This window comes from Salvelinus alpinus, chromosome 5, assembly GCF_045679555.1.
Source record: "Salvelinus alpinus chromosome 5, SLU_Salpinus.1, whole genome shotgun sequence".
Classification (NCBI taxonomy): domain Eukaryota; kingdom Metazoa; phylum Chordata; class Actinopteri; order Salmoniformes; family Salmonidae; genus Salvelinus; species Salvelinus alpinus.
Genome location: NC_092090.1, coordinates 63,028,912 through 63,052,889, shown reverse-complemented (window position 1 = coordinate 63,052,889; position 23,978 = coordinate 63,028,912). Strand labels below are relative to the sequence as shown.

The 23,978-nt window shown below is 41.8% G+C and overlaps 3 protein-coding genes across 4 annotated transcripts in view; 1 reads left to right on the top strand and 2 right to left on the bottom strand.

The window, feature by feature from the left end:
• LOC139576496 (G protein-coupled receptor kinase 5-like) overlaps window positions 1-1,902 on the bottom strand; it is a 70,889-nt gene extending 68,987 nt beyond the window's left edge. For both annotated transcript variants that reach the window (XR_011675130.1, XM_071402660.1), the window contains exon 1: window positions 1,463-1,902. Coding sequence is in view for 1 of the 2 variants with exons in the window: in XM_071402660.1 (XP_071258761.1) it covers window positions 1,463-1,514 (52 nt within the window). In the remaining variant the exon portion in view is untranslated. The remainder of the gene's footprint in view (window positions 1-1,462) is intronic.
• Window positions 1,903-7,739: 5,837 nt separating this feature from the next.
• LOC139576462 (U6 snRNA-associated Sm-like protein LSm1) lies at window positions 7,740-9,602 on the bottom strand. Its single transcript, XM_071402616.1, has 4 exons — window positions 9,305-9,602; window positions 9,005-9,073; window positions 8,646-8,761; window positions 7,740-8,310 (listed from the first exon to the last, which is right to left on the bottom strand). Exons 1-4 carry the CDS (start codon window positions 9,348-9,350, stop codon window positions 8,140-8,142), a joined length of 402 nt encoding a protein of 133 aa, XP_071258717.1. The 5' UTR covers window positions 9,351-9,602; the 3' UTR covers window positions 7,740-8,139.
• Window positions 9,603-15,539: 5,937 nt separating this feature from the next.
• On the top strand, window positions 15,540-23,145 carry LOC139576461 (BAG family molecular chaperone regulator 4-like). Its single transcript, XM_071402615.1, has 5 exons — window positions 15,540-15,816; window positions 17,761-17,877; window positions 18,090-18,332; window positions 18,438-18,692; window positions 21,157-23,145. The coding sequence occupies exons 1-5, from the start codon at window positions 15,688-15,690 to the stop codon at window positions 21,628-21,630; spliced, it is 1,218 nt and encodes a 405-aa protein (XP_071258716.1). The 5' UTR covers window positions 15,540-15,687; the 3' UTR covers window positions 21,631-23,145.
• The last annotated feature ends 833 nt before the right edge of the window (window positions 23,146-23,978 follow it).

Below are 23,978 nucleotides of genomic sequence, written 5' to 3'. Positions count from 1 at the left end.
CTTATTTGAGCTGTTCTTGCCATAATATGGACTTGGTCTTTCACCAAATAGGGCTATCTTATCTATACCACCCCTACCTTGTCACAACACAACTGATTGGTTCAAACGCATTAAGAAGGAAAGAATTTCCACAAATTAACTTTTAACAAGGCACACCTGCTAATTTAAATGCATTCCAGGTGACTACCTTATGAAGCTGGTTGAGAGACTGCCAAGAGTGTGCAAAGCTGTCATCAAGGCAAAGGGTGGCTACCTTGAAGAATATATATATATATATATATATATTCTTCATTTTAATCCTTAGGCCTCGCCGTTCCCCACTGGGTTTTAATCTTCTTGGATCATCTGAGGACTGGTTGCCAAATACTTGACCTGTGCTATAGAGATTATGATTGATGCTCTGATTTTCTTTGGAATCATCTGTGATCTGGTGTTTCTTTACACTGTAATAAGATGGTTTCAAACAGCATTTCAAAACAACAAAGGACCCTTGTACAGAAGTGGTACACTGACTGCAAACATCAGTCTCTGTCTGTGACCCAATGCAGCCCAAAGAACCCATAGCCACATTACACCATGCACAACAGTGTGTGGGTGTGTTTCTCTGAGTAAGAGCAACACAGCCTTGTCAGTTTCTGTAATATTTATTCAGATAGACGGAAGCTTGCAGCATTAACACGAGATACGAGCCAAAACATTCTCATTAGTAACCTAAGGCAGTGTCATTCATTTCAGCAGTTCAATCAGTGGTTGAGTCTAAAGTGAAGGTATACGCGTATGTGTTTGATCAAAGAATGTCAACAACAAAGCAGCCCGACTCTAAAACTGTCCACCTGCTGAACACAGATGCAAACAGTCGGTAAATATGAAATTGACAGAACCTTAGTGTCCAATCGCAGGGTTGTTTGGGGTCGCGAATTGGAACAGGCTGCATTTCGCTGCACGGAGACCACCATGGCCACTTAGTTTCAGATCACGTCATTTCTTCATCATAAAATTGCCAACTGAAGCAAATGATCATCAGATCAGAGTTTGACCCCAGTTCGAGCAATGCTGAATTGTTACAGTTTCATCGCTGCTCAATAGTCTAATCATAAATCACGCAGTCAAACAATTTGATTTGGATGTTTTGTTACATTTGGAGACTTTTGCCCACACCGTAACGTAAGAGCTGTCAAACTGATATTAGGCCTGAACATAGGCTATGGAAATCAATGGAGATAAGGATAAATAATATACGGTTTAAAAGCCTAGAATTAACCAATAAAACATGTTGTTTGATATTGATGATGATGGTGATGATGTATGTTATAGGCTCGATTGAAGAGCATAGGATCTGTATAAATATCATGTTCTCAGCCAAAGTAGATTACATCACTGTAGCATTCGCCACATGGAATTCGAAACCACTTCTATGCGTAAAAATTGTCCAGTAATTGTATTAGGCTGTTTGAAGACCTACCTTCTCTTGCTTTTAGCAGTACCGTATTGGCCACAATATTCTCCAGTTCCATCTAAAAATCCTTTGATATTTGCTGAATAGATCAAAATAAAATAAAAATCGACAGCAACACCTCGCTCTTCACGGATGAATTGCTTTTCGTTTTATTCCAAATCCGAATAAAATGTATACATTTCAAACTCGTTCACGGTCTACACACTGACTAAAGGAGAAATCCTTGTAAAATTAACTAGGCATGGTTCATATCGTCGGCTCCGAATGCAGCGTTGGGAGGGCATTTCCATTCCAATTCCGAAGACCGTTGTGTTTCGTGCGTAATTTGGCGCGGAATCCCATCAAAGGATAGATCACGGTTGAGCCATCAATACAGCCCGAGACCACGGCAAGACCTACATCATTTAGTAACGCATTCCTAACAACGGCTGAAGCACAGTAGCACTGGGGGGTGTTGGTGAAGTGTACTAGAACATCAAGGTGCTCCCCCTCTCGGTGCAAAGGCTTAATAAAAAAAATGGGCTTGTTTTTTTCTTTTGGTTTGGCCATCAATATCCCCCACGTTTGGCGAAGCTTCAAGCAGTTTACCGCGTGTGTCTGGTCAATATTTCGGTTACATTTGGATATCTTGCATTTGGATATCTTGCACAGCCTATATAAATTGAGTGATTTGTAGTAGGGGTTCGCTAATCTTCAACCACCAAATTGGTTCCAATATTCCATTCCACCGCCCGTTGCACACACACATCCATTCGGATTTGGCCCATGACGTATGTACGTTAATAGAGTATTGGTTTCCACTAACTTCTATATCCACAAAGTCAGATTCCACAGCCACAAAGTCAAATTTGCAACAAAAAAATATTTTTTGTCTTCATTTGAGGTTAGGCATAAGGTTTGCAGTGTGGTTAATGTTGATTTAAAATCAAATTTTAAGAAGATAAATTTAAGAAATGCGCAGGGTTTATAACTTTGTGGTTATAGACATGCATTATCCTTTATATTGACCAGATACTCAAGTTGCCGCTCAAACATTGGAAATAATTTTCTTCAAAAATGGAAGTCAGTCGGGAGGAGTCAAGATCAGGTGGGACCATTCTAGCCAATGAACGGGCAGATATCGGGTGAACAACAGGCACAACTCCGATATAAAGTTTTTTTTCTTCTCAAAGTTGCCCGGAAGTCACATGTTCTACGTATATCAGAACACTCATAACAACCTAAGCATAACGAAACTTATATTCGACCAAATAAGCCACACGTAGCAAATAAGCAATTCAATGTTTTGTTCACCAAATTCAATACTCTCTCATGGACCTCCATACAAAAACTCCTCGCTTGATTAGTGAAGGGGAAAAAACGTCACCTGCTGGAGAAGACAGATTTTGGGCCCAGTTTCCCCTCTCTTCGCCTCTTCCTCTCTGGTATAGACGCTAGTGACGACCATAGCGTGTCCGTGTCTGGCTGCCATATGCTGTTTTTCATATGACATGGTTTGGATAACCTAACCTAGTTCTATTTAATTGACATAATTATGAAAAACACAAAATCGTATGATCTCAAGATCTCATAGACCTACCAGTAGACTATATTTATACCATTGGTGATGCTCTGCCTGTCTACAATAGGTTTATATACACTGAACAAAAATATAAATGCAACATGCAACAATTTCAAAGATTTTACAGTTAATATAAGGAAATCAGTCAATTGAAATACATTAAGTAGGCCCTAATCTATGGATTTCACATGACTGGGAATCAGTGATGTAAAGTACTTAAGTAAAAATACTTTAAAGTACTACTTAAGTAGTTTTTTGGGGGTATCTGTACATTACTATTTATATATTTGCCAACTTTTACTTCACTAAATTCCTAAAGAAAATAATGTACTTTTTACTCCATACATTTTCCCTGACACCCAAAAGTACTCATTACATTTTGACAGAAAAATTGTCCAATTCACACACTTATCAAGAGAACGTGGTCCCGTGTGGCTCAGTTGGTAGAGCATGGCGCTTGCAACGCCAGGGTTGTGGGTTCATTCCCCATGGGGGGACCAGGATGAATATGTATGAACTTTCCAATTTGTAAGTCGCTCTGGATAAGAGCGTCTGCTAAATGACTTAAATGTAAATGTATCATCCCTGGTCATCCCTACTGCCTCTGATCTGACGGACTCACTAAACACAAATGCTTTGTTTGTAAATTATGTCTGAGTGTTGGAGTGTGCCCCTGGCTATACGTCAATAAAAATAAAATAAAATGGTGCCGTCTGATTTGCTTAATATAAGGAACTTGAAATGATTTATACTTTTACTTTTACTTTTGATACTTAAGTACATTTCAGCAATTCCATTTACTTTTGATACTTAAGTATATTTAAAACCAAATACTTTTAGACTTTTACTCAAGTATTATTTTATTTGGTGACTTTCACTTTTACTTGAGTCGTTTTCTATTAAGGTATCTTTACTGTTACTCAAGTATGACGATTGAGTACTTTTACCACCACTGCTGGGAATACAGATATGCATAGATCAGAAAACCAGTCGAGTATCTGGTGTGACCACCATTTGCCTCATGTATTGCAACATAGAGTTGATCAGGCTGTTTATTGTGGCCTGTGGAATGTTGTCCCACTCCTCTTCAATGGTTGTACGAAGTTGCTGGATATTGGCGGGAACTGGAACATGCTGTTGTACACGTCAATCCAGAGCATCCCAAACATGCTCAATGAGTGACATTGAAGTGCTTTGAAAGGCTGGTCATGGCTCACATCAACACCATCATGCCGGAAACCCTAGATCCACTCCAATTCGCATACCGCCCCAACAGATCCACGGATGATGCAATCTCAATCGTACTTCACACTGCCCTTTCCCACCTGGACAAAAGGAACACCTGTGTGAGAATGTTGTTCATTGACTACAGCTCAGCGTTCAACACCATAGTGCCCTCAAAGCTCATCACTAAGCTAAGGACCCTGGGACTAAACACCTCCCTCTGCAACTGGATCCTGGACTTCCTGACAGGCTGCCCCCAGGTGGTATGGGTAGGCAGGTAAGGGTAGGTGCGTGCTTAGTCCCCTCCTGTACTCCCTGTTCACCCACGAGTGCAAGGTCCAGCACAACTCCAGCACCATCATTAAGTTTGCTGACAACACAACAGTGGTAGGTCTGATCGCCGACAACAATGAGACAGCCTATAGGGAGGAGGTCAAAGACCTGGCAGTGTGGTGCCAGGACAAAAACCTCTCCCTCAAAGTGAGCAAGACAAAGGAGCTGATCGTGGACTATAGGAAAAGGAGGGCCGAACAGGCCCCCATTTACATCGATGGGGCTGAAGTGGAGCGGGTCGAGAGTTTCAAGTTCCTTGGTGTCCACATCACCAACAAACTAACATGGCCCAAACACACCAATACAGTTGTGAAGTGGGCACGACAACACCTTTTCCCCCTCAGGAGAATGAAAATATTTGGCATGGATCCTCAAAGTTCTACAGCTGCACCATCGAGAGCATCCTGACCGGTTGCATCACCATCTGGTATGTAAGGTTCTACAGAGGGTAGTACCCCCAGTACATCACTCGGGCCAAGCATCCTGACATCCAGGACATATATACTAGGCGGTGTCAGAGGAAGGCCAAAAAAATTCTCAAAGACTCCAATCACCCAAGTCATAGACTGTTCTCTTTGCTACCGCACTACAAGCGGTACCGGAGCGCCAAGTATAGGACAAAAGGCTCCTTAACAGCTTCTACCCCCAAGCCATAAGACTGCTGAACAATTAATAAAATGGTCACCCGGACTATTTACATTGACACACCCCCCCCTTCTTTGTTTTTACACTGCTGTTATCGCTGTTTATTATCTATGCATGGTCACTTTACAAATTACCTCGATTAACCTGTACCCATGCACATTGACTCGGTACCGCTACCCCTTGTGTATAGCCTCGTTTTTGTTAAGTACATTTCTTGTGTTACTTTATTTTATTTAGTAAATATTTTCTTAACTCCATTTCTTGAACTGCATTGTTGGTTAAGGGCTTGTAAAGTAAGCATTTCACGGTCAAGTCTACAACGCTTGTATTCGGCGCATGTGACAAATAAAATTTGATTTGATTTCTGGTGAGTATGCAGACGACTAAAGAACTGGGACATTTTCAGCTTCCAGGAATTGTGTAAAGGTCCTTGAGACATAGGTCCGTGCATTATCATGCTGAAACATGAGGTGATGCGGCAGATGAAAGGCACTACAATGGGCCTCAGGATCTCGTCACGGTATCGCTGTGCTATCAAATTGCCGTCGATAAAATGCAATTGTGTTCGTTGTCCGTAGCTTGTTCCAGCCCATACCATAACCCCACCATCGGGCAGTCTGTTCACAACATCTCATCACAAATTGCTCTCCCACACGACACCATACATGATGTCTGCCATCTGCCCAGTACAGTGAAAACCGGATTCATCCATGAAGAGCACACTTCTCCAGCGTGCCAGTGGCCATCCAAGGTGAGCATTTGCCCACGGAAGTCAGTTACGAAGCCGAACTGCAGTCAGGTCAAGACCCTTGTGACGACGACGAGCACGCAGAAGAGCTTCCCTGAGACGGTTTCTGACAGTTTGTGCATAAATTCTTGGGTTGTGCAAACCTACAGTTTCATCAGCTGAGCCGGTGGCTGGTCTCAGACGATCCTGCAGATGAAGAAGCTGGATGTGGAGGTCCTGGGCTGGCATGGTTACACGTGGTCTGCGGTTGTGAGGCCGGTTGGACATACTGCCAAATTCTCAAAAACAACGTTGTTGGTAGCTTATGGTAGTGAAATGGACATTCAATTATTTGGCAACAGCTCTGGTGTAAATTCCTGTAGTCAATATGCCAGCTGCACGCTCCCTCAAAACTTGAGACATCTGTGGCATTATGTTGTGACAAAACTGCACATTTTAGAATGGCCTTTTATTTTTTACAGAACAAGGTGCATCTGTTTAATGAGCATGCTGTTTAATCAGCTTCTTAATATGACACACCTGTCAGGTGGATGGATTATCTTGGCAAAGGAGAAATGCTCACAAACAGGGATATAAACAAATTTGTGCACAACAATTCAGAGAAATACGTTTTTTGTGCATATGGAACATTTCTTGGATCTTTTATTTCAGCTCATGAAACATGGGACCAACACTTTATCTTGGCAAAGGAGAAATGCTCACAAACAGGGATGTAAACAAATTTGTGAACAATTCAGAGAAATACACTTTAATATACTCTACATGTGTATATATTTTTGTTCAGTGTAGTTATTAGTTATTTGGGGAATTTGGCACCATCACCTGGGACACTAGGGGGAGTGTTTGTATGACCTCCACTCCCTTCCTTTTCCCCCTTCCATTCATAACAGGAGAAACTATTGAGCAGTATGGTATAAAAAAAAAACTAAAACATCAGTAGGCCTAATAACACAGAAAGAAGACAAGGGATCCAAATATGATCCAAATTCAGTCAATGTACCACATGCTTGAAAGTTGAAAGGAACTCAACTACTGGGCGTGTTCGAGCAGATCAGATTTCTGCAGTCAGTGGCCATCGTTGATCACCAACTTTCAATGTGTGTTGCATTAGGCCATGGCCACATTACAATGTTGTGTATGAAAATTCCATATGGACACAATTCTTTTTCAAATAGGAGTCTTCTGTTACCGGATAAATGACACAGAGTTCCTGACCAAATATTCACAAATTGTCCATCTTTTTAAGTATGCAACTAGACTGAACACATCCGAAAAAAGTGGAGATGAGTTGTATTTTTAACGGACAAAAATGGACAATGATGCATGTCATATGATTGCATCCGTGTTCATGTCTCAGTTTTCCCATACCCTTTAGACAAGGCCTGCATTGTGGGTGGCTCCATTGTCAACCAATTAGGGCGTTTTGTTTGACTCACACAATGTCAATTGAACCTTGATTGTGGGAACCTTAAACAGTCTACTTTCATATCAACTCCATGTACAAAAGCTACCCTTACTGTATGTACAGTTTTCCCACAGACTCAGCTGAAGAGGTTTACTGTGGCACAGCTTGCACCTGAACTATAACACTTCCTGAGCTAATTGAAACGCAACTGATGAGGAAGTGTCGTAGCTCAGTTGCAACCTGTGCCACAGTAAACATCGTCCAGAGAATCTGTGTTAAAACGGTTGCCTGGAGGAATGAACCCAAACTGTAGTGCTTGATGAAGTAGAACAGTCCTGTTACAATTTCTACAAAGTGGACCTCAGTATTAAAATAAACACTTTAATGGAAAACAAATCTTACCATTACAGTTTAAGTCTGTTTACACAAACATAAAGAATCCATCGTTATGTACTATTGACAAGTTATACGTTTGGTGGTCTGAAAATCATATTTAATTGATTTATCGCATCAAATATAGTCTTGCAGACAATCTAGTTTGTGTGGTCTACCCTCAATTCCTGCATTACGCCAGTCATCAAATATAACAAAAATGCATCACTTAAATCATTGCTTGCTTTCGAACCAATGAGCCACTATCAAAATGAAATCGGTACGCTGCTTCATCTATAAACCACACATTCTTCTCCCCATCGCCAAAATAATCCCCTATTCAACATAGAACTGGGAAGTCTAGTATAACGGAGGAAAATAGAACAGAAGTGCCTTCAGTATTCATCAAGATTATCTGCCTTGGGGATGGATAGGCCTCTGTCCTTCAGTGCGGTCACCTTGGCTTTCTCCGTCTCCTGCTTGGCTTGCTGTTGCAATCGCTGCTCCTCTAGGATCTCCTCTATAGAAACCTGTTGCAAGACTGTGTCACACGGCTTATCCATGTCCTAAAGAGGGAAACACCATATTAAACATACTGTAAACCTACATGTCACACATGTCCTGCTGGAGAACAATCGCAGTGGCACACACATGTAAACCCCAGCAACTGATTATCATCGACTGTGTGATCAGTGTGTGAACCACGCAACTGAGGTGACAACTAAAGTTTCAAGCAAAATGAATCATGTGCGCATACTGGAAAACTGCTATAGACTCAATTAACTGGTCTAATCAACAGGCTACGTTAACACAAACACATTTCTATGTGTAGGCATACTGTACGAGGAAGGCTAAATAATCACTGATAAAGAACAAGAGGGTGGCATGGATGAATACTTACTATTTCACCAAGCAAAACAACATTCTCTCCTCTCACAATGAAGATTCCTCTGGGGATGTCCCCAAACTTCTTGCCCACATGGATGCGCTCGACTGTTTGATGGAAAACTAGGTTGGCTGAAAGAGAGGTTAAGTGATAGTGCAGTTGATATAATTTCCCTTTTGATTGCCTGAATGTAGCTACTTGTGAATACGTCACATTATTTCAAGGTTTACGTAGTAGGTATTTTAGTAAACTCAATCCCATCTCAATGTATGGAGGATATCCACAGGGGATCTAAACTAGAGCTAACTTAGTATGCCAAGTGAGCTAGTGTGTTTAAACTACTATAAGATTGTTAAGTGGTTTATTTGCCATACCAAACTGGTCGATGCTTCTAAGAAACCCAATTAGCGTTCTTCCATCGCGAAGAAGTACAAGATGCTTTTCTGCAAGAGAAAAATTACTGTTTATAGTAGAGCCACAGCACGCGGATACAAAGTATCCAATCGTTGTCCCCAACACTGAGCTCGGAGAATAAATAGTTACAAGAAGGGGTTTACAATATAACTGTATCTAATAATCATGATCATCATCACTGTTTTCCGAAGGTTGGAAACAGTGCGGACTTGCTCACACTGCTGCCTTCACTCAGCCTAACATTCGCTATCCCTACTTACTGTCTATGTCATCGATGAGACTCGCGGTCCCTGGCATGTAGTTCATTGTGATCGTGTGTAGCTATCTCTGCGGTTAAATTATAGCTAATCGCTGTGTATGAAATGTATTAAGCCATGAATTGTTCAAAATAAGATCAGAGTCTTAATAAGCATCTCTTCAGCAACACAAAAAAAGCACTTCCGGGTCACGGATTTTCCGATATTTTCAAAACAAAAGTCCCCAACTTGGTAGTAGAAAAGTTCCAACAACCTGTATTCTCTCTACAGGAAGCACACTTGCAGTAATGCACGCTCGGGGAAAGACTTCCTGTAAAATATTAAACCCTTTAAGCACCAATGGCAAGGAACATTGGAATTTTTTTCTTCTATTTATTCTGATGATCTAATATAGATACACTACGTGACAAAAAGTATGTGGACATCTGCTCGTCGAACATGAATTCCAAAATCATGGGCATTAATATGGAGTTGGTCCCCCCTTTACTGCTATAATAGTCTCCACTCTTCTGGGAAGGCTTTCCACTAGATGTTGGAACATTGCTGCGGGGACTTGCTTCCATTCAGCCACAAGAGCGTTAGTGAGGTCGGACACTGATGTTGGGCGATTAGGCCTGGCTCGCAGTCAGCATTCCAATTCATCCCAAAGGAGTTCGATGGGGTTGAGGTCAGGGCTCTGTGCAGGCCAGTCAAATTCATCCAAACCAATCTCGACAAACCATTTCTGTACGGACCTTGCTTTGTGCACGGGGGCGTTGTCATGCTAAAACAGGAAAGGGTCTTCCCCAAACTGTTGCCACAAAGTTGGAAGCACAGAATCATCTAGAATGTCATTGTATGCTGTAGCATTAAGACTTCCCTTCACAGGAACTAAGGGGCCTAACCCGAACCATGTAAAACAGCCCCAGACCATTATTCCTCCTCCACCAAACTTTACAGTTGGCATTATGCATTGGGGCAGGTAGCATTCTCCTTGCATCTGCCAAACCCAGATTCATCCGTCGGTCTGCCAGATGGTGAAGCGTGATTCTTCACTCCAGAGAACGAGTTTCCACTGCTCCTGAGTCCAATGACGGCGAGCTTTACACCCCTCCAGCCGACGCTTGGCATTGTGCATGGTGATCTTATGCTTATGTGCGGCTGCTCGGCTATTGAAACCAATTTCATGACACTCCCGACAAACAGTTCTTGTGCTGATGTTGCTTCCAGAGGCAGTTTGGAACTAAGGATTTAGATTTAGGACATTGCATGTTTCTAATAATGTAATACCTTTAAATGAGCAGGCCTTTAATTTTTAAGACAAAAAAGATTAGACCCTGCAAACAACTACCACAAATTGTATAGATTTATAATGTAAAAAATTGTTGCTATTCCCTGTGTCTATGACGCCCGCCGCTGGGTGAAACGCAGACCCGGTGGTGAGCGTGGTGAAACTGAAAAGACATTGTCTGTCCTTTTGAAGCAGAGTCTTTACCTGATAAAGTAATGATAGGATGTGTCAATTATCCAGTGAGAGCTTTGGTGCCAAACCCACTACAGTGTTTCTGATGCTAAGCTCATGGTCATGTTGCAGTAGTGTGTAGGAGGGAGATTCCAAGATGTGAGAAGTGTGCAGGAGGACATGGGACAAAGCAATGTGTGGTGTCGGTGGGGGAAAAAACTGTGTCACTGTCACTAGCCGGCTACCACCTGGTTACTCATCCCTGAACCTTAGAGGCTGCTGCCCTATGTACATAGACCTGGAACACTGGTCACGTTAATAATTTTTACATACAGTGTTTCTCATTTAATATGTATATACTGTATTCTAGTCAAGTACATTCTATTCAACTATTGCTGTACATGCACTATTCTACACATGTATTCTTCAGATGTACTATATATTCTGTCCACATACTATCCATAATGTCTATACATTCCATCACACACATACAGTACAGTCAATAGTTTGGACACACCTACTCATTCAAGGGGTTTTCTTTATTTTTACTATTTTCTGCATTGTAGAATAATAGTGAAGACATCAAAACTATGAAATAACACATATGGAATCATGTAGTAACCAAAAAAAGTGTTAATATATTTTACATTCTTCAAAGTAGCCACCCTTTGCCTTGATGACAGCTTTGCACACTCTTGGCACTCTCAACCAGCTTCACCTGGAATGCTTTTCCAACTGTCTTGAAGGAGTGACCAGATATGCTGAGCACTTGTTGGCTGCTATTCCCTCACTCTGTGGTGCAACTCATCCCAAACCATCTCAATTGCGTTGAGGTTGGGTGATTGTGGAGGCCAGGTCATCTGATGCAGCACTCCATCACTCTCCTTGGTCAAATAGCCCTTACACAGCCTGGAGGTGTGTTGGGTCATTGTCCTGTTGAAAAACAAATGATAGTCCCACTAAGCGCAAACCAGATGGGATGGCGTATCGCTGCAGAATGCTGTGGTAGCCATGCTGGTTAACTGTGCCTTGAATTCTAAATAAGTCACAGACAGTGTCCAAGCAAAGCACCCCCACACCTCCTCCATGCTTCACGGTGGGAACCACCGCCGTGTTACAAAGACACGGCTGTTGGAAATAAAAATCAAAAATTTGTCGTCAGACCAAAGAAAAGATTTCCACCGGTCTAATGTCCACTGCTCGTATTTCTTGGCCCAAGCAAGTCTCTTATTTTTATTGGTGTCCTTTAGTAGTGGTTTCTTTGCAGCAATTCGACCATGAAGGCCTGATTCACACAGTCTCATCTGAACAGTTGATGTTGAGATGTGTCTGTTACTTGAACTCCGTGAAGCATTTATTTGGGCTGCAATTTTTGAGGCTGGTAACTCTAATGAACTTATCCTCTGCAGCAAAGGTAACTCTGGGTCTTCCTTTCCTGTGGTGGTCCTCATGAGAGCCAGTTTCATCATAGCGCTTGATGGTTTTTGAGACTGCACTTGAAGAAACTTTAAAAGTTTTTGAAACTTTCCGGATTGACTGACCTTCATGTCTTAAAGCAATAATGGACTGCCTATTCTCTTTGCTTACTTGAGCTGTTCTTGGCATTGGCTCAAACGCATTAAGGAAAGAAATTCCACAAATTAACTTTGAACAAGGCACACCTGTTAATTCAAATGCATTCCAGGTGACTACCTCATGAAGCTGGATGAGAGAATACCAAGAGTGTGCAAAGCTGTCATCAAGGCAAATGGTGGCTACTTTGAAGAATCTCAAATATAACAAAATATATTTTGATTTGTTTAACACTTTTTTGGTTTCTACATCATTCCATATGTGTTATTTCATAGTTTTGATGTCTTCACTATTATTCTACAATGCAGAAAATAGTAAAAATAAAGAAAACCCCTTGAATGAGTAGGTGTGCCCAAACTTTTGACTGGTAGTGTATGTGTGTGTGTGTGTGTATATATATATATATACACATACAGTCAGGTCCATAAATATTTGGACATTGACCAAGTTATTAACATTTCGGCTCTGTACGCCACCACAACGGATTTGGAATGAAACAATCAGCTGAAAGTGCAGGCTTGGAATGAGGTGGGGATTTTCTTTAAATGAAATAGGGGTATACAGTGGTGATTTTAGCATGTAAATCTGGGTGGGGCAACAAAAAAACATGTGGGATGCATGCCAGCAAAGCCACTACACAACAGAACACTAAACAATACAATAATTGCACTATACCACTGCTACACCTGGCTATCAGCAAAACAGCTCATTCAGCCTCATTTACTGCCTTTAAAAAACATAGCTGATATGGCTGACTTGCTTAAACAAATGTGGTTTCTACTGACAATTGAGATGTACAAACTATGGCATAAGTGGATGACAAGTGGATAAGCGTCAATCCGTAATTTTGATAAAGACATTAATGAGCGAACTAGGACGGACATAGTCAACATAACTATTTGTTCAGCACTTTTGAAATGTACAGCGACAGAATTCAGAACATGGGCCGTTCTCACAGCGTTCTCCTTGTACACCAAGTCAGCACCATAGGATAAATAAAGGGGGCATATATGCAGACAAAGAAAACTCTTACAATATTCTATGATAACATTTCTCAGGTTATAGGTTACATGTGCACCACCAAGTCAGAACAGTCAGCAAAATTAAGAGGTGAAAATAGACCAAATTATTAAGGTGAGGCACATGGGCTACTAACAGCTTACTACCCAACATTTATGCAGCAGCATACAAGACATTGTTGGACTCACCTTTTGTGCTGTGCTCACTTGAACAGGAAAGTTGCGCGGCGGTCCTTCGTGGGCAAATTTTGTCATCAAAGTCTGTCATTCTCTGGATTTAGGGTGCTGACAACTGGGAACTCGGGAAAAAAAGGTTGAATCATGATGACGTCAGTGACCTTCAGGTCGTAGCTCTAGAAAGAGACCCGAGTTCCCGATTTACAATTCCCGAGTTGGATGAAAGTTCAAAACGTATTTTCCCAGTTGTAACTCATTTTTCCAGACTTCCCAGTTGTCTTGAACAAACTAAAGTCAGATTTTGCAGTTAAGTTGTTTTGAGAGCGACACAAATCATGCTTCATTGACAGCATGGCCAATGTTGAACGTTTATAATTTTAAACAAGGAAAAGAGACCCTTAACCTTAGATTTGGGACCACACAGCCGCTCCACTGAATAGCAGGCTAATGATTGCTTTGTAACGCTTGCAGTTAGCCACTGATTCCTTCCAAACCACTCATTGTTGAATTTACGATTTCCAACGTGTTGTGTAATGTAGCCCTCATCCTCCACATACACCACCCAATGCCAGTCACATTCTGTTAAAGGTCCCCAAAGCACACATATCCCTGGGTCGCTCGTCTTTTCAGTTCGCTGCAGCTTGCGACTGGAACGAGCTGCAACAAACACTCAAACTGGTCAGTTTTATCTCAATCTCTTCATTCAAAGACTCAACCATGGACACTCTTACTGACAGTTGTGGCTGCTTTGCGTGATATATTGTTGTCTCTACCTTCTTGCCCTTTGTGCTGTTGTCTGTGCCCAATAATGTTTGTACCATGTTTTGTGCTGCTACCATGTAGTGTTGTTGTCATGTTGTGTTGCTACCATGCTGTATTGTCATGTGTTGCTGCATTGGGTCCCTCTTTATGTAGTGTTTATGTTTACTGATCATGAAAAGCTACTTGCTGTATTAACCAAAGACGGTACAGTAAAACTACGCTAAAACTGCTTCTCCAACAGAAATCCCAGATCACACTTGTAGGTAATGTTATTCTTCTTCTGTGGATTTTATATGGCGGTTGGCAACCAACTTTAAGGTGCATCATCGCCAGCAACTGGACTGGAGTGTGCACCAGAGACAGTGAAGTCGGATGTTCCCCACCACTTTCAATGTGCTACTTAGCCTTGTGTGTCCCAATCTCAGCCTTGTGACTACGCTTTCCTTCCTGCCTTCTCTCTTGGCCTGAGGACTTCCCCGCCCCCACCTTTTCCTGGATCTTATACAGGTGTCTTCCCTTACTCTCCCTGTTCCACAACTCTTGCCACTTATTTTTAACCACTGTTCTTATTAATCCATTTGCTTCTGCTTTACAACATTAGGATGTTAAGGATTGACGATGTCATGGCGACTTTGTCTAACTAAACCCATGCGTAAAACACGCGCAAAACTGCGCATGTGCAGGCGGTCAAAATTAGAAGGCACTCCATTATAAAGTTGTTTTTGAGGAAAATTAAAACCTGTCAGTTCTCACTTTCACGAGGTTGGAGTAATAACACGTTCAACTACTTAAGAAATTGTCTCGAATCTAGGTTGTGTCTTTAGATTTCGAGAAAATTAACAACAATTAAAGGAATAATTTTTCACTTCTCTCATTGACTTCTAAACCCCTGCCTGGTCGTTTGATCTGTTTCTCAAGCGTTCTCAAAATTCTTGCGACGTTGTGGTCTGTGTTTAGAAACTCTGTGGTATAACTATGATAGAGCTAAATATAAACAATTGTTTTGCATGAAATAATCGTAAATGTTTAGTTCTGACTATGCTCTTCAAGGGGTGATGATATTACAACCAAATATTTAACATTTATTTAACAATACTTTGAAAAGGGTAAGCAGTTGTCATTGGTTTTAGCGGAGCTGTGATCGACTTGCCACCTAGCAGGCAAATGGAACGCTCTGCACGTTATTGTGACGTTTTATTGATAACGACCTATTCTACTGACGCACGTGGTGAAAAGGGAAATGGGAGGGGCGAAAAATTAAAGGGGCAAAGCATAAAATACTTGTCATTCAAACGTTTCCCTACTTTGCTGTCCATGATCAATGCATTAACTGGATCGTTTCAATAAAGCAATTTTGTCCCCAATATCAGTCAGCTCTATCCTATTTGACAGTTAATTGTATCAAGATTATTTGTATGGAAAACGACAGGAGTGCTGGGGACGCTGCTTGGGTTATGCATCATCAAATGCCGTCGAATCCCAAATCCGCCTGGCCTTCAAATTACAACTCAGAAAATAATAACGTGAACTGGAGTAACGCTATGGTAAGTCACATTGTGTAACTAATTCATATCAACACGTACTTATGTTACTAATTTTAGAACACACGGTTTAATGTCAGTAAACAAGCTTTGTCTTGTACTGTGTAAGTTTAACGTCATTAACTCAAGCTAGTTAGCTAGCCTACGTTTTAGCCAGCTAACGTTATCTAGCTAGCCGTCTTCTGACAGTCATTCCAATCTAGCTGGTTAGTAAGATTTGCTATATTGCTAACTAGCTTGCTTAGCTATATTTGACATGCAGATTTTCTAGCTAGTTATCTCGTTTGTAGTATATGATAAATAGCCTAGCTAGACAAACCGTTGAGACTACAATACATGGCTAACTAGGTATCTATAACTAATAGCCCAATACCAAAGGATCCTAACATTACTTTTTTTTATGGGGCTTTCAAGACAACTAGGAATTTGAGGGGGAAAAACGAGGTCAAATCATGACGTCAGTCATATTCAGGTCGCAAAAGGAGTTGTAGAGAGATGCCTCTTTTGGTCCATTCAACAACAGAGCGATACAAACCTTGTTAAAGCAGAATGTTCTTTACCTTATGTCATGCCTTATTGGAACGGATTTATTGATATGTGTTGTAAAAATTTGGGATGTTGCCGCACACATACCTACTTAACAAAATTAAGGAAGTTTCCTTTAAAATTGTTCTTAATTAGTATCCTGCCAACCACTATATGAAGATGTTTAAGGAAAACATCAACTCAAATTGTACCTTTTTGTAATGACCACCCAGAAACGGTGTTGCATCTTTTTTGGCATTGTATTCATGTAAGAAAACTGTGGCAAGACATCAGTAGATTTATAATTGAACACTTTTATGAAGATTTTACACTATTGTGGAGATATGTACTGCTTGGATTCTTTACCTATGATAGAAATAAACTGATACTATTTTATGTAATTTATTTCATTATTCTTTTGGTCAAATTTCATATTCACAAATGTAAATTTACAAACAAAACACCACATTTTCATACCTTACAAAAAGAAATGGAACTATATTTTAAGAGAATTAAATACTATACTAACAAAAAGCTGTTAGAATTATAAGTGTATGTCCCTTAGTAAGGTCCTTGTGTAATGTGATATTGTACCCCCTAGCCCAATTGTCCTTTGTATATTATTTATATATACGTGTGTTCCCACATGTACTTCCTGTATTGATTTATTGTTTATAATTATATATTTTTTAAACCTCGAAATAAAAAAGATGCCCGAGTTTCCTGTTTGGAATTCCAAGTTGGACAGTTCAAAATATTTTTCCCAGTCAAAGCTCCTTTTTTCCCCCTAGTTCCCAGTTGTTTTGAACGCCGCAATAGACCATTGGTGACTTAACGTCACCACATTTGTTTCCGATGAGAATAGAGAGCAATAGTAATGGCTTATTTATATCCATGAATATGGACCACAAAGATGTTTTCTGGAAACAGTGCCTGCGGTATGGTGGTCAGCCTTCAACTTGAAATCCTCAATGCTAGGGGGCAGTCATTTCCTGCATTACTCCTTATAGTCCAAGGACCTTACATGTTCTGTTTTTCCATTAACAAGCACTGTAACATGGAAATATGTCCGCGTGGGAACCCTAATCCTATTAAGCTGTGTAGTAATTTAGGCTGATATGAAATATACTTTCCTTTGTTTACAAAACCATACGACAAGCAATGTGTTAAGGTTCAGAATGAGCGTCGGTGCTCTTAACACAACTAGTTAATGTTGTGTGATGGCTGTTGCTGCTTGCTAGCTATTATGTAATATGGTAGGAAATGTTTTTACATTCGATCAGTGTCAGTCTTGCTGCATTTGACTATTGGATACTTTGGTCAAACAAGTCTAGGGTTACGGTTTACTCAGGTCAATATGACTAGTTCAAACTGTGCTGATTTGGAGGCCAGGAAAATAAATCTCTCCTCATATGCCTACAGGACGCTTCCCAATACCCTGGTTATTCCTCAAACTACTGGTACCCCCAGTCACATTCCACAGCAGGGCACTATGCATATCCTTCAGGATCTGACGTGCAGCCACCTTACAACCCACAGGTACAGTACAGCCTCGTGTTATGTCATAGCAAAGGCCCTCTAAATCCAAGGCTATATATGGGAATGAATTCCTTATCTCTAGACTAAAGTGCTCTCAGCCTTCTGTGACACTTTGTCACGCACACATAATTTCACAGACCAGTAGTCTGGCACGCACTTTCACACACTTACGGATGTAAGCACACTCTCTCTCTCCCTCGCTCCCTGTCCAGGCAATGCAAGCATATCCAAATGGCCACAGTGTCTATAACCCTGGTCCAGGCCAGTATCCGGCAAGTTCTTTCCACCCATCCAACCCATTCTACTGTGCAGACCAGATGCCTCCCAGGCAGGCCCCAGGCCAGTACCCTAGCCAGGGCTGCCCAGGACCAGAGCAGAGCACAGGGGGGTCAGGACAACCACATGCCCAGCACCAACATCAGCACCACCACTATCCTGGACCACACTGTCAAGGGGTAAGTTCATTCAACCAGTACAGGGCAGTGTTTAATGGTGTCTGATGTAAAGGCAGTTGGGTATAATGGACCTTGTTTTCTATTTTATACCTTGATCTTCTTTAGGCCTCTGGCTATCTTCCTGGGTCTTACTCGCACTATGGGGAAGGTGGTCCTGCGTTGCCCTCAAACCCCCCATACCCCACTGGACAGGCCATTCACCATAGGCCGCAGGCTGAGGCTTGGGCCCACTCGGGTGGGTATGGCCCCTCACACCAGCAGTGGCAGCCAGACAGCCACTATGGGACCCCTGTCCACCCCCAGCAACCCCCAGCCTGGCCAGGGACAGGCACTGGAGCCCCACCCCCCTATGAAGCCAAGGTACATGTGGAACACAAAGGATGTATCTCAATGACCTAAAGTGTCTTTTTGTCTCATCTCCTTTATTTGCACATATTGTTTCTAAAATAAAATCCAAGTGGGCCTAATTTACTTCTTGGAAGAAAAGGGGAAATGTCAGATAAAACCTCAATCCTTCCTCTGGTACCGTAGCTGTTTTGGGTCTGAATTTTAATAACTTATATTCATTATACACTAGTCGTCTAAGACAGGTGGGCAAACTACGGCCCGCAGGCCGCATCAGACCCGCTAATAGATTTTACAATTATTATTTTGTGTTTAAAAAAAACACTCCAGGACACATTTTAATGTCTAAAAAATATACTGAACAAAAATATAAACGCAACATGCAACAACTTCGTTGATTTTACTGAATTACGGTTCATATGAGGAAATCGGCCAATTTGAAATAAATTCATAAGGCCCTAATCATCGGATTTCGCATAACTGGGAAAACAGATATTCATCTGTTGGTTACAGATGCATTAAAGAAAAATGGGCCTTAGGATCTCGTCACAGTATTTTTGTCCGTTGAAATTGCCGTCGATAAAATGCAATTGTGTTCTTTGTCTGTAGCTTAGGCCTGCCAATACCATTACCCCACCATGGGGCACTCTGTTCACAACGTTGACATCAGCAAACCGCTTGCCCACACATCGCCATACACGTGGTCTGCGGTTTTGAGGCCGGTTGGATGTACTGCCAAATTCTCTAAAATGACATTGGAAACGGCTTATGATAGAGAAATGAACATTTAAGTCTCTGGCAACCGCTCTGGTGGTCATTCCTGCAGTCAGCATGCAAATTGCACGCTCCCTCAACTTGAGACATCTGTGGCATTGTTGCGACAACTGCACATTTTATTGTCCACAGCACAAGGTGCACCTGTGTAATGGTCATGCTGTTTAATCAGCTTCTTGATATGCCACATCTGCCAGGTGGCTGGATTATCTTGGAAAAGGAGAAATGCTCACTAACAGGGATATAAACAAATTTGTGCTCAATTTGGAAGAATACATATTTTTGCCTATGGAAAATTTTGGGGATCTTTTATTTCCACTCATGAAACATGGGCCAACACTTTACATGTGTTTTTATATTTTAGTTCAGTGTAGGTAGAAATGATAATCGTCCTATATACAAAAGTATGTGGACACCCTTTCAAATGAGTGGATTCTGTTATTTCAGCCACTTCCGTTGCTGACAGGTGTATAAAATCAAGCGCACAGCCATGCAATCTCTATAGACAAACAGTAGAATGGCCTTACTGAAGAGCTCAGTGACTTTCAACATGGCACCGTCATACGATGCCACCTTTCCAACAAGTCAGTTCGTCAGATTTCTGCCGTGCTAGAGCTGCCCCGGTCAAGTGTAAGTGCTGTTATTGTGAAGTGGAAACGTTTAGGAGTGACAACGGCTCAGCCGCGAAGTGGTAGGCCACACAAGCTCACAGAACTGGACCGCCGAGTGTTGAAATGCGTAGCGTGTGAAACTTTTCTGTCCTCGGTTGCAACACTCACTACTGTCAGCACAAGAACTGTTCGTCGGCAGCTTCATGTAATGGGTTTCCATAGCTGAGCAGCCACAAACAAGCCTAAGATCACCATGCACAATACAAGGCGTCGACTGGAGTGGTGTAAAGCTTGCCACCATTGCACTTCTGGAGCAGTGGAAACGTGTTCTCTGAAGTGATGAATCACACGTCACCATCTGTCAGTCTGATGGGCGAATCTGGGTTTGACGAATGCTACCTGCCCCAATGCATAGTGTCAATTAAAGCATGACAATGCCCCTGTGCACAAAGCGAGGTCCATACAGAAATGGTTTGTCGAAATCGTTGTGGAAGAACTTGACTTGTCCCCAGTGGAACCACCACTTTTGGGCACCCGAGTGGCGCAGCGGTTTAAGGATGTCAGTGCTAAAGGCGTCACTACAGACAACGTGGTTCGAATCCAGGCTGTATCACAACCAGCCATGATTGGGAGTCCCATAGGAAGGTGCACAATTGGCCCAGCGTCGTCTTGGTTTGGCCGGTGTAGGCCATCATTGTAAATAAGACATTGTTCTTAACTGACTTGCCTAGTTAAATAAACTAGGCCTAATCGCCCAAAATCAGTGCCCGACCTCACTAATGCTCTTGTGGCTGAATGGAAGCAAGTCCCTGCAGTAATGTTCCAGCATCTAGTGGAAAGCCTTCTCAGAAGAGGGGAGGCTGTTATAGCAGTAAAAGGAGGACCAACTCCATATCAATGCCCATGATTTTGGAATGAGATATTTGACGAGCAGGTGTCCACATACACTACTAAAAGTATTTTCAAAACTGCCCTCTTTCTAGTCTGCACATGTATTTTGAGGAACAAATTGAATTTCGAAATCATGTGGCCCTCAAGCTAACAAGTTTGTTTGCCCACCCTTGGTCTAAGACAATCTTTTTTTACTTCCTCAGGACCAGCACTACCCAGGACCCCTCCAGCACCAGCGTGCCCCACAGGTGGGACCCAAACCCAGACTGGCCCACTCCCCTAACCCCACCAATGGCAAGCCTGTCGACTTCAGCTCACCTCCCCAGATGTACAATAAACCAGGGCGAGGAGGGGCGCAGGAGCCAAAGCCTTCCCAGGGTGAGCCTCCACCCCCAATCCCAGCTCCAGCCCAGCCCCAGGGACTGATCGACAACCCTAGCCTGGCCAAAGTCCAGCAGGTCATGGCCCGGGTGCTTTTGCTCCATGAGGATGTGGACGAGTTTGTGGGTAAAAAATCGGACAAGAGTTACAGGTACCTAGAGGAACTGCTTACTAAGGAGCTGCTGGTGTTGGACTCAGTGGAGACTCAGGGACAGGAAGTGGTAAGGCAGGCCCGGAAGGAGGCTGTGCAGAGGATCCAGGTCATACTGGACCGGCTGGAGAAAAAGGCCTTCTGAACTGAACCAGTTACGTATATGGACGGGTCTTACTGTTCTTTTCTTGTGACATTTGAATCTTCCACAGTCAGGTTGTGGGCCTTATTTCAGATTTAAACCGGTCCCTTAGAATTCATTGGAGTCCTAAGTCCTTGTTTGTTGTCTACACCTCCCGGATCGGAAAGGTTTAGATGGGCTGATTGTCAACAAGGGTTTGGTTTGGAATCGGGCCAGCTTGGGATACTTTATGCAGGTGTGATCACAACATAAATAAGATGCCATTTCAAAGTAGTCATGATGGAAAATTGAATGGTTGTACATATCAAGTTATGGTGTTGTTGGGTTAGTTTTCATAACCCGACATTAGTGTCCATGACTGCTTAAAGCGTCTTATGTCATACTTATGCCCGTGCAATGTAGTGTCACCATGTTCCTTTCGAAGTAGGTAGACATTGCCCCTTAATCACTGGTACAGGGTCAGATAAGTTTTCAGTTAGGATTTGGAGTAGGCTGATCTGATCCTAGGTCTGTGGTTAAAGGCCATGTGTTCCATTCACCATGTTTTCTTAGACGATGCGAACCAATGGCACTGCCATGAGGTTTCCCCTTTATCACTCACCCCAACATTGTCACCCACTTGTCATTGCAAGCAGAATCCAAACGGTGCATTCACACACACAGCCTTCCAAATCAGTACTGGGTAATGTATTCTGTTTATTTGACACTTCAGGATATACAAAGGTAGGGTCAATTGCTTTTCAATGCGGTCGATTTTTTAAGAAATTTATTGAAATCCACTTTATTAATGGAAGTTGCGCAATGAAAATATTGAGCAAGTTTCAATTCACATTCTGAATAGATGGAATTGATCCCAACCCTGGTATGTACTGTTTAGTAGTTGGTCTACAACTTCTTCACAATGCTATTTCCATTGACTGGTGGTAGACACAGTCTGTAAGTGCAGATCTAGGATCAGATTTCAGAAGGTTGAAAAGGAAAACTGACCCTGTCCCAGGTCTTCCTTCCTTTGGAGTAATCTCTGACCATTCTGCCACATAGTTTGACAAATCCAGTCTCGGACCAGTGACTATTTGAGGGGAGGGAGGGAACGAAGGATGCATTGTCAAAGTATTGGAAGAGGAGGTTGGATCAACTATTTCCTAGACTGTGATCGGTTCTTATAAATCACAAGTGCCATAATATCGGCAGGTGCTTTTTCAAATCTTAAAAAAAATAAACAATCTCTAAAGCTTTGCATGGAACAAAATGTTATGTTTGTCATATTAGTTTATTTTTTTCCGTGTACTGGTATATTTTTGTGTTAAGATTATTGTGTATTAGTTCACGATTGACGTGTGTGTGTGTGTGTGTAACATAGACCTGTAAAAGGTCATGTCTACAGAGGTTTCTGTTTAAATGCATGGGTCCAACGTTTAGATGGAAATATTTGCCTGACTGATTTTAGAAATGACTATAGCTCAAACTGAGGACTTGCATTAAATGTCAGGATATTTTTTGTTTTATATGTTGTATTAATGCAATTGTAGTCTTTTTGGAAAACATACCGTAAACACTCACAATTAACAAGAGTTCGTCATATTATAGGTGGGAGAGAGAAAATGACAGACATTTTTGAATGAAGGGGTGCTGATGGTGAGACAAAGCACATGCCACTTGCTCTCTTTTCTCTAGGGATTTAGATAATTCTGTGAATAGTTTCCCTCCCTGAAGATTTTTATTTTCAGAATGGCCAGCCATGAGAAAAATGTCATGTCTTTTGGTAAAATTGAGACTGCTGTGTATGTCCCCGCACATATCATTGCCTGACAGCTAGCATTCAGATCTTTTTAAATAGATTTTGATGTGAAAGCATAACATGTTCTCGCCGAGCATTTTTGAACACTCATTGAATTTGATTTGTGGGACAGAGTGTCAGAAGGCTTTGAAGACTCACTGGAGCATGCAACACTGAAGCAAACCGACTTTATTAATCCTGCACTTGTTCATTCAATCCCTCTTCAGGATTCCTATGAAACTAATCTACAATCAATAGTTTTGCTGCTATAAAGTATGGAGATGTACAGTAGGCAGTCTGTGTCCCTTGCATGGTGATAGACAAGGGCCCAGTTTCTCAAAAGCATTTTAAGGCTAAGTTAATCTTAGAACCATAGGAGCCTATGGTTCTAACAATTAGCTTAGCCTTACACTACCCTTTCCAAAACCAGTTCCACTGAAAGATGGCAGCAGCTGCAACAACAACAAAAACTGTCGGACCGGGCTTCAAACCACTTTGAAAAACTGGATTTCTACGTAACCTATGGAGGTATTGTAGCAGAGATTTGTCATTTACTTTAAAAGCAAAACAAAAA